Below are 11,512 nucleotides of genomic sequence, written 5' to 3' on the forward strand. Positions count from 1 at the left end.
CTGATTTTGTTGTACATTTAAAAAACCATGAAAACTGCAGTCCTTATTAGATGAATTTCGTACGTGATGAAATTATAGATAGTTTAATAGAACAATAAAATTTTTGTATATAAAGTATTATTTATTTCATGATATAATAGTAATAGTTAAATTTATAAAATTTAAATTAAAAACCATCAATATTAATATATATCATCAAATACATTAAATTACTCTTTATTCAACCACAGTTTTAACCAAACATATATAAATATCAAATCAACCTCAACCTAAAATACTTTTTATAAAAACAATTTTTTTCAAACCATAAAAACTATCACAATACCAAACACATAGCACCATTCCAGCACTAATGAGATTTCAAAATTGTTGGTAGCTTATGTGGTTTTAATTTGAAAATAAATAAATTTTGAAAAATTACATTTTTTTTATTGGTGTGGTTAGAATACATATTTGATTAAAATTATAATTAAATTTAATGTTCATAAAATAAAAACATGTTCATAATTTCTAATTACATTAATAGCCTACGGCAACCACATTTGAGAAATGGTGAGCAGATTGTAATTCATTTTATTTTCTACTTATTTTATTATAATACTTCAAATTAATTCAAATCAAACCACGTTCCTTAGATCAAACATTTGAACAAATTTATTATCTTAGGAAACTGAATCTAACGAGTCCAAGACGAATGGCTCCAGTAAAGGGTGGTGTTTTTTAGTTAAAGTGTATGGGTAGAGCGACTAATTAAATTGACCTTCCTATCAAGATGTGATTTATGTTTACTAATTTTTTTTTAAATCAAAATAAATTATTTGACAACAAGCTTAGCTAATGCCACGAAATTTTTTTAAAAAAAATACATGGAAAAAAAAGAGGAAACAGGCATGAAACATTGCAGTTATATATATATATATAGTAAAAATCAGAGCCAAATTTATTTTTTTAGAAATGAAAATATCAAAATAAGAAAAGAGTAGTAGAACGAGATGAAACTTTCAGTTAATCTTCTCTATAAGTTTTCTTAAAACATCTTTGTGTCTTTGAAATTTTAGGTTTTTACTTTTAAAAATATAATTTCGATTTTGATTTCTTCTTCGTTTTATTCTCTTATTCAATTTTGATTCTCAATTTTTTCTTCCCTTTCCAGGTTTTTCTGATCCATTCACATGACATAATCAATCATTGATTTCTTAAAAGAAACATAATTAACAACTCTCTTACACCGTTAGCAACAAATTTGGTTGGAGATGCCATGTATGATCAGTAATCAAAGGTGCAAGGTCTTGAGTGGCAGAAATTAAAGTGAAGGCACTAACATAACTAATTTCAAAATACAAGAGACCTTGGAATTCATTTTACCATTATTTTAAACTTTGGAAGGTCGTGATTCTTGTGCACAAGTGTGTTTAGAATTGTAGTAGAAGATTATATTTTCTAAGTAGTTTTTACTTGAAAATACATTAAAATAATATTATTTAAAAAAAAATTAAAACAATAAATATGGTAGGTTTCTTAAAAGACTTTGTATACACTTATAAGTATAGAGAAATCATTAAATCAATACAAATAATTATTCTAGATGGAGAGACATTATAGTTTATCATACCTTCAAAACTTTTATTTTTTAGGATCGTTTATGATCAAGCACATAACCTTAAAACTTGGTTTAATAGAACCTTAACTCAAAAGTAATCTTATATGGAATCAAAAGTATTGAAAAAAGACTTGGATCCAAAGATAACCTTATATCTAAAAACTCTAAGTATGCAAATGACACCACAAAACCAGTTATTCTTTGATAAGTTAATGTATGATCTTTATCCCTGCAAAAAAAAGTTGATTTGCCACAAATAAACAAAAGGAAAACTCACATTTATTCTCCAACTTGCTGCTGAAACTTACAGCTAAAACATAATATAATCTCCTCTAATTAACCCTAATGGACATCTTTTGGGTTGCAAGCTAATGAGCCTAAACTAGTAACCAACTAACACAAGTTCAGTAATGAAATAAGCTCCTAAACAATGTCTAATGGGCTAGAAAAAACTCATATTAAAAATAATTATTCAACATTCAATAAATAAATAAAAGATGATAATAAAAACAAAGTCTTCATGCTAAAGTTTCTCTATGTAGTCCGAATCTCTAAGTTTTTGTACATTTTTGCAGATTTTCATTCTTCACTTCAAATATGTTGTTCTCTCTCGTCTTGATAAATTATTGGACCCACTATATATGGTTGGAAAGCTTATGATGTATAGTTTCCAGAACAACGTTAATCGCAGAAAAATTCTACATATAACTTCATATATATCCCAAACATTACACAAATGTCTAGTCTGGCAGTTTTTACAAGATTTGTCTGGTAATTTAGATCATCTGAAATAATATGTTTCCGAGCTCCATTTTACATGAAAATTTACCAAAAAAAATATTTTCATGTATCTAGTATCTCCCTATGAAATTTCATATCGTTCTGATGTACAGTTTGAGAGATATATTTGGTCTTGCAAAAATGGTCAGCAAACATTTCAAGGATAAATTCGAAACTTGATTCATATTATCCTTCTCTTCTGTAAAAAGATTTGACCTCGAATCTATATCATGTCAACAAAACAGTATTAAGCTAAATAATAACATCATCATCAAAACCAAGAAGAACCTTGTTAACAAAGAGGGTCCCCCTGATATACAATCTTTCCTTTTCAATCATCTTCTCCTTTTTCAATTTCAGTTGCTCCTCATATATTTGCTTAGGTGTCAAAGATACAAGAATTATATATCTTTCATTCATCTAAAAGGAATACTTATTTATCACTCCATCATGCATAATTCTCGTATCATACTATCATGGTTTACCAAGCAATAAGTTACTAGCTTACATTAGCACAACATCACATAACATTTAATCACAATATTTACCAATATAAAAAGGCAACGAAAACCTACTTATTCACTTTCATTTCACCATCATCATTTAATCATAGTAATTTATAAGGTGCGAGATGTTTAGTAATGTGTAAGTTCAACTTTCTCAGCAATTAAGTACTAGCTACATTAATGCAACTATCATTATCTATAATTAAGCTACATGCCTAATTATGAACATGGCATGTGGAATATGTTCTTCCTCTAACCTTCAAAATCATCCAACTTGACATGAACATCTAGTGCTCTCCTCACCACAAGTGTCTCTCCCTCAGCCAAATACTTAACATAAACATCATTAACATCCTTCAATGGTGGCATCTTCTTCTCCTCTTCATCCTCCCCATTGGTCTCAATCTTATTATTAGCTTTCATAATCATGACTCTTTTGTTTGGATATTGTGAAGTAACATGACCAAAACCCAGACAACAAAAGCATTAAATGTCACAGTTACGAGAAGTAAAAGTAACATTATTACCTTTAACAACGACCAAAGTGTCTTTCTTCTCTCTAAGGTATTCAGTCTTGCTCTCCTCATTCTGTTGTGATGGACCACCCTCGGTTTTAGTCTTTCAATTGGATTTCCAAGATTTTGAAAGGTCTAATGGTTGGCTTTTTCAATTGGTACCCTTCCATTTAAGTTGTTTCTTCACCTTCATGGTCATATGCATCATCTCCTTCAACTCCATATAATGATACAACTTCATAATATAAGTGATATCATGATTAAGACCATTCATGAATCTAACTATAGTAGCCTCCCTATCCTCCTCAACATTAACTCGAATCATAAATTTTTTTATCTCATTAGACTTAGCATGCTTGTTAGACCCACACTACCTGAGCTTTGCTAACTGTCACGCCCAAGCTCTTTGGTTTTAGCTGACTATCAAAACCCAAGTTTTTTTTATCTGGCTAATTTGCTAAATCCAGACTATCTTGGACTTGACCGACCATCACGTCCAAATTTTTTGAATTTGATATATTTATCGAATCCATTTTATTTGGGTAAGAGTTTTTTTATTTATAAAAATCTTAATCAAATATTTTAACTCATCACGTGTAAATCATGATGGTTTGTTTTTTTGATAATCTAGAGAGCATATTCTCACATTGGTCCAATATATCTATAAGAATTTAATAAATTCTTTCAAACACCAGTACGAACCTCAAAGATCAAGGGATAAAACATTCATTCTTAATCGTTAAAAAAGAGGGAATAAAAATAAAAGTCAAAAGAGTCTGAAACACGGTGGGGAATTGTCGAGACAACACCCCCCTCCCCCCGGGACAATTTTCTGAAAGCAACATTCTTCTATCAAGACTAGTGTTATTTTGTATCAAGATATGGCTGGGATTGTTATTCCCGGACGGTGCTCTTTATAGTTATTTTGATAAGCCCTTGCTTTTATATATATATATATATAAAGGTGCTTGTAAAATCCCATGGATACATGTAGGCTAAACTAGTTGGAAACAAGGGTTGGCCTGTATATTTTAAAAAATTGAATGTTTTTATTAAAAAATTAATTTTTTATATATTTTTTATCGTTTTGATATACTGAAACTTAAAAATAATTTTTTTAAAAAATAAAAAATATTATTTTAATATATTTTGATATGAAAAATATTTTATACACATCCGTTCATCCCATCAAAAACATTATATGATTGGGTGAAAATGTCGAAAACTCAAATTATCCTGTTGTGAACACGGAAAGGAGAAAAGCAAATGAATATTGCGAAATACGGGTGTGCAGTGGAGGCTTGCAAAACAGCTGAGCAGGATGTTAAGGTGTCTCCCCAAAAAAAAAAAAGAATTCCAACCATCCAGTACTTATTACGGGTGTCCATCCCCTCTTCCCGCACAAAAGAAAAGAAAATAAAGGAAATAAAATGGTAAAATATTTTTAAAAACATATTAATACTGCAACTTCCTATAGACAGGAGCGGATAGGGGTGAGTATTTATATATATAAAAAAATTACCGATTCAATTTTCTTTTTGATTTCTTTTTCAAATTATCCAACCTGAATTAATTTTTTGATTCTTCTAGTTATATTTTAAGAAATTCACAAAACTCCTGAATTTTCTGAAATGATTTGAATATCTTTTATTTGGCCCGGTATATTTTATTTATTTCCCAACCTAGTAACAGGTTACTTGCATAGTTTTGAGCTATTTTTTTTATTTCAGGTAGTTTAGATTTTCTGAAATCTCTGAACCCTTGCCTGATTTTTTCCAAAATTACTTCAGAGAACTACATGAATTCTTTATTCCTTGAAGTTTTCCAGACATATTTGCTTGAATTAGTTCGAATAATTCATAATTTTTTGAATAGTGCTCGTCCCTAGAAGCAGGTGCAGTAACTCATACAAGTTAAATCTCAGTTGATGAATCACGATAGTATTGCGCTGTTTAATCTTTTGCCTGGCTTTATTAATTTACTCCTACCCTTTAAATATTTGGTTCCACAGTTCAGTAGTAGCAGCTTTTTTATTAGAATATATTCAAGTTCATTTTTTTGAAAGAAAAATAAGCTACGTTATCATCTAGAATCTCAGGGGAAACATATTCGGGGAAAAGGCGATGCTCTGCAATGTCAAGAATGTCTAATATTTTAGCGTTCTTGGATCAAAGCGACGTTCCTGGTTCTGTTGATGGAGAATATTCTGTGTAATTAGAAATTAAATAACAAAAATGATGGAATGAAGGTCTCTCTCAGTAGATTTAAATATTTGCATGCTTCAGGTGGAAGACAATTGAGTCGAGGAGGTGGAGTTTTTGTAACAGCACAGAAAGGAAGGGTGATACAGAGAGCCACCGCGAGAAGAAAAAATGAAAGAGGAGTTGCTGGATAAGAGAAAAGGAGATGGTCTGTCTTACCATGCTGCAGCAACTTGACACGTGGAAGTATCCAAGAAAGCTATCCTGCCCTTATGTCGGCAAAGGGCAGCCACTAGAAGAAGATTCGTTCACAGAATGCAACCCCCCGCAATAAGGAAACGAGGGTAGGAGATGCTTCCTTACTTAAATGCTGGTCCTGAAACGTTGTCGGTCGTGGATGCTATTTTTTAAAAAATATATTATTTTTTAAAAATTAATCTTTTTAATATATTTTATATTGTTGTTGATATATCATGCCAAAAATAAATTATAAAAGATAATTTAAACAACACTTCTATTAATTTGTCGAGGGAATCAACTGCACGGATGTGTCAGGTGACCTTTTCACTTCGCTTTTTGCAGGCGGGCCATGTTAGAATTTAGTGGTGATGTGGCAGGGAGCAGCTGTTAATTCCTTGCTAGCTGTGCAGGACAGTAAGGTGGGTCGCGTGCCACGTGCTTACATGGCAAGTGGGGTTTTGATAGCTTGCGAATGTCCCCACCAAAAACTCGTCAAGACCGCTCGCCTTTCGTAGTCATTTCAATTTTGAGTTATATAAATTTATTTGATCATTTAACCAAAGGCCGTCTTAGCTCAGCTGGTAGAGCGCATGGCTTTTAACCATGTGGTCGTGGGTTCGATTCCCACAGACGGCGATTGATGTAATATTTTTAAGTTGGTTACTTAAATGGGGGCGTACTTCTTTTCTTCATCAGCTGCTTGTTTCTCTGTAGGGAATTGTGATTGCATTGATGGCTTTGAAGCCTCTGCACTAAATTTTTTATTTATTTTAAATTAAATTTTTTTTTTTGTTTTTATATTATTTTAATACACTAATGCAAAACATAATTTAAAAAAAATATATATAAAAAAATATTATTTTAATATTACTTTGAAAAACAACTAGCAACACTCTTAAACATGCAATTAATTTATCTAATGAGAAACCAACTTTTCTTGTTTATCATTGGAAAATATTTTTATTATTTTAAATAATTTTTTTTCAATCTTTCTTTTTAAAATTTATTTTTTATATCAACTTTGATTTTTATTGTTTTTATTTGTTTCTTATCATTTTTTCAATTAAAATTTATTTTTTATCATATTTAATTTTTATTTATCATATTTAATTCTTATTCTTTTAGTAAAAAAATAAAAAGTGTTTTTAAATTTATTTTTTATAACATGATCCAGCATAGAAAAACAATACACGTGTCCTGAAATATTAGTATTTTTTTCCTTTCAAGATTTCCGCAGGAACATGATTAGTGCATAAACTTTAAATGACCATGCTCACTTGAATTGGATTCTAGCATTTGTTTTTTTTTGTCTCATTACAGTTTACCAGAGCACAGAAACAAGATCGTCTCCGCGCATGGCTTTCCTCGATTTCGCTCATAAATTAGAAGACTTGACTCCATAGCTGTAAAAAGTCATAAAAAGCGACTTCGATAGGAAACCTAATCATACTATATTACAGTCTAACTTTGACGTCCATGTCCAAGTTACATGTGAACTTGAACTCCATGTATCGTACTAAGTTCTAATTTAATTTCCAGTACAAAACTCAAAATCCAGATGTCCATTCCCTAAATAAATAAAAAACAGTACCTTTGATGTAGCCTAGATCTAGAAAACGAGAGTCAATATTTTTGGTTTATTCGAAATTGATTTTAAAAAACCGTTTCGCTTTAACTAGAACTAGCTCAAGCTCGGCTTGGCCCAAGTTCACTTGTGATTTTACTCCTCGAACACTCAAGTCTTGATAACTAAATCCAAGCTTGCAATTCAACAGTAAGATTTCCTTAAATTTGCGTAGATGTGAGATATATTTTTTAAAAATACATGTGATTGGAATAAAATATGTTTGGAGAAAAATTAATAAGATCGAAAACATGGAGGGCAAAATCGAGGCTGGAAAAAGAGGAGGGGGACGAGTATTTGACGAATAAGAGAGGCGAGTATTTGAGAGAGGAGCGAAACGCTGACATGGCAGAGAAAAGAACGGGACCGAGCAGCACTATCTCTACAAGCAAATGTGGGGAATCCAATAGCAAGAAAGATCTCAAAGGCCACATAAACTTGTGGCTCACAAAATTTTGCCTTTTCTCTGATGTGGCATTCCCCCACCTTGTTTAATTACTTACCACCACCAAACAAATGACTTTCAAACTCTTTCTTTCTTGTTTTTATTTTTCTCTCTTCTCCCACCTCGTCCGATCCCAAAAAAAAAAAAAAAACAAAACACAACACAGCATAACAGAAGCTGAGAAAGAGGGTTTGACTCTTCTTTTAAGGCAACCAAGGAAACAGGAATGTCAGATTTGGCGATAAAGCTGTTTGGCAAGACGATTCCACTGCAGGTCAATCAGCAGGAGGATGTTTCTTGTGCTGTTAATAAGTACGAGTCCTCCTCAGGAACACCTCCCGAGTCCGAGGACTGTTATGATAATACTGCTACTGCAACTTCCTCACATGAAAACCACAACTCTCATAAGGAACGAGGAGAGCAAGAAGGGAACAACAACAGGGTATGTGTTTTTGCAGTTTGTTGGATTCTGTGTTTGCCTTTATTATAAGAATTTGTTGCCATGTATTTGCAATTTTCTCAAGTGTTACATGTTATAGAATTTCAAAATCAAGGAATTGTTCCATTCTCTTGCTTTTTCTCTGTGGCATAGAAGGTTTTCATCCTCGCTTTTCACCTTTACTAACTGTGGTAATTGTCGGGGATTAAAATGTTTACCAAATCTTAATGTGTTCCATGTATTTTTCCCCTTTGTGTCGTGCTTTCTCTGTAACTTCATGACATTTGAGGGGGATATTTTAGAGAAATTTTATGTTCGACTTCGTTTAAAACAGAGTTAGTGTCGGTGAACTATAAGGGCCACAAGCTCTGTATCAGTATTTCACTGTTACTTTGCATTTTGAAACAGTTAGCAAGATTGATCCAGATGTTTCCTCAAGGATCATAGGATTTTGTTAGATTCCTTAACTTTTGATGCTTACCACATCTTTTCTTGGACTGACTAGGTATATTACTTCTCCAAACAATTAATCTCCAGTCTTTTCTATTGGATCATCTGCCACTGCGTGTGATTTTGGGAAAAGCTTTGCTTGGAAAACGATAAACTCTCGATGGTTTTGCCTCTAATAACAATTTTAGGTTTTAGTACCTGGAATAATTAAACACTTAAATCACCAGTTGACAGTGAGACAGAGTTCTGCTTGAAGTTGTTTTTAAACTCTGTAGCCCTACAGAGTTTTCTTTAAACTAAACTGATTATATTTCAATTTTAATTCCACCTATTCCCACCTGCTTTTGGTTTGAGAAATTGTAAATACGACTCTACATGAGTAAACTGTCTCTATTTCTTCTCATTCATTTTATTCTCATATGTGTGTGTGTGTGTGTGTATTTTAGGAGACTTCAGGAGAGGAAATTGCCAATGATAAACAAGAAGATGTTACCTCGAATCAGATCAACAAGGACTCAAAAGGTCCAACATCATCAGGCATTAGTGAGAACCCCAAGACTCCCTCAGCTGAGAGGGAAACTTCATCACTGAAAAGCAGCAAGAATGAAGAACAAAGTGAGACAAGCATCTCGCAAGAAAAGACTTTGAAGAAGCCTGACAAAATACTTCCATGCCCTCGATGTAATAGCATGGACACTAAATTCTGTTATTACAACAATTACAATGTCAATCAGCCTCGTCATTTCTGTAAAAACTGTCAGAGATACTGGACTGCTGGAGGAACCATGAGGAATGTGCCTGTGGGAGCTGGAAGGCGCAAGAATAAGAGCTCTTCTGCATCACACTATCGTCACTTAATGGTATCAGAAGCTCTCCGAACAGCTCAAGTCCATGCCATGAATGGATTTCATAGCCCTTCTCTGGGAAACAACGGCACTGTCCTTACCTTTGGTTCCGATTCTCCTCTTTGTGAATCTGTTGCCTCTGTGTTGAACCTTTCAGAGAAAACACAAAATAGTGTTCGAAACGGGTATCATAGACCTGAACATAGAATCCTTGTGTCTTGTGGAGGGACAGGAGGTGACGGGGATGATCACTCAAGTGTATCTTCCGCCACGGCTTCAAATTCATCAGAGAAGGGATGCAATGGTACTTCGCGAGAAGCGGTTAACAAGGATTATCAATCATTTCCTCCCCAGGCACCCTGCTTCCCGGGGCCTCCTTGGCCATATCCATGGAACTCTGCGATTACTCCACCTGCGTTTTGCCCTTCAGGCTTTCCAGTATCGTTTTTCCCTGCACCAGCATACTGGGGTTGTACTGTTCCAAGCCCTTGGAATGTACCGCCATGTGCACCCTCTCCATCAGCCACTCTAAACCACAGTACCCAAAGCTCCAGTCCTACTTTTCCACTGGGGAAACATTCAAGGGATGGCAACATCCTTAATCCACCCTGCTTAGAAGAGCCCTCCAGGAACGGCACCAAATCAGAAACGGGTGTTTTGGTTCCAAAGACCTTGAGGATTGATGATCCTAGTGAAGCTGCAAAGAGCTCTATATGGGCGACCCTCGGGATCACGAATGAGAAATCCAGTTCTATTAATGGAGGAGGTCTCTTCAAGGGCTTTCAATCAAAAAACGAAGACAGAAATTACATGGCAGGAACAACTTCAGTGTTGCAAGCGAACCCTGCTGCGTTTTCCCGGTCTCTCAATTTCCATGAGAACACTTGATGAGAGATCAGCAAAGTTGTACACTTTCTGCCATAACAGTAATGCAATGAAATGGAGTTTTTCATCAGAGTGCTGTAGCCGCTAAATCTCAACGAATTTGTGTTCCCTTGTACACTACAAGGTTGGCTCTTACACAACCAGAAGGCCACCTTATTGACAGAATTCCTACAGAGAAGAAAACCAAGAATTGCGTGTCCCTATTTTGACTCTCTAGAATAGCATAGCCACCTCTGACAGGACCATGCACTTCCCTGCCACTTCAAGACCAGTAGTTTTTCCTTATTCATCTTAGATGATATCTGTTTCCTAAGTTTTTCATGTACATGGTATCTTAGGTGTTTATATATTTATGCAAGTGTGTGAGATAACTTGACAGGAGAGATTCTTGGTTGTAACAAAATCCTTCTCTTTGTAGAATAAACTTGTAAATCTCATTTAGTACTTGACTTTTTTTATGAAACTTTAACTTGAAAAAAGGATTTACAAAGAAAAACGAAGTGGATTTTATTTTTCCTATGACCCCGAATAATAACGTTCTAAAATTATTTTTTTTATCCAAGTATTTTTCCTCTAGAAGGGCTCTGACCCTAAAATCTTATGATGGAACTAGCAGTTCATGAATTCCCTTCCATACTGAGTGAATCAGAAAGTCGTATGATTCAATTTGTGTTCGGCATACTGTCATTCAGTGCAAATCATTCCTTTGTAAGATCCCCAGTGCTACAGTTTAATTATAACACAGCAACTTGCAGCTTTTATGATGCCTGTGTTTTCTTCACTGTTCATCGAACTAAATGATACACAGGTCCCTCTCCCTCCTATTGCTAATTTATCATGTACAAAGGGGGTAGGGATGGAAAATACAAAGGGAGATCGATGAGGGCTCATTTGAACGGATAAACTTGAATTTCTATGTGCCTCAGAAAGCCAAGGATCTTTCTCTTTCACGCCCAAAGAATCCAAACAAGCAACAATACCA

The 11,512-nt window shown here is 33.9% G+C and overlaps 1 protein-coding gene and 1 non-coding gene across 2 annotated transcripts; both read left to right on the forward strand.

The window, feature by feature from the left end:
- The first annotated feature begins 6,405 nt into the window (after positions 1–6,405).
- On the forward strand, positions 6,406–6,478 carry TRNAK-UUU (transfer RNA lysine (anticodon UUU)). Its single transcript has one exon. It is a non-coding gene; the product is annotated as a tRNA-Lys (tRNA).
- A 1,520-nt stretch (positions 6,479–7,998) lies between these two features.
- On the forward strand, positions 7,999–10,974 carry LOC118062541 (cyclic dof factor 2). The gene is made up of 2 exons (XM_035076344.2): positions 7,999–8,353; positions 9,247–10,974. Exons 1-2 carry the CDS (start codon positions 8,138–8,140, stop codon positions 10,531–10,533), a joined length of 1,503 nt encoding a protein of 500 aa, XP_034932235.1. The 5' UTR covers positions 7,999–8,137; the 3' UTR covers positions 10,534–10,974.
- Positions 10,975–11,512: the final 538 nt, after the last annotated feature.

Source organism: Populus alba, chromosome 8 (genome assembly GCF_005239225.2).
Source record: "Populus alba chromosome 8, ASM523922v2, whole genome shotgun sequence".
In the NCBI taxonomy this organism is placed as follows: Eukaryota; Viridiplantae; Streptophyta; class Magnoliopsida; order Malpighiales; family Salicaceae; genus Populus; species Populus alba.

Bases quoted from the DNA above. Each gene is read 5' to 3' on its own strand.
- LOC118062541 (XM_035076344.2), top strand. From the start codon at position 8,138: ATGTCAGATTTGGCGATAAAGCTGTTTGGCAAGACGATTCCACTGCAG. The intron at 8,354-9,246 runs GTATGTGTTTTT...TGTGTATTTTAG, and splicing joins AAGAAGGGAACAACAACAGG to GAGACTTCAGGAGAGGAAAT.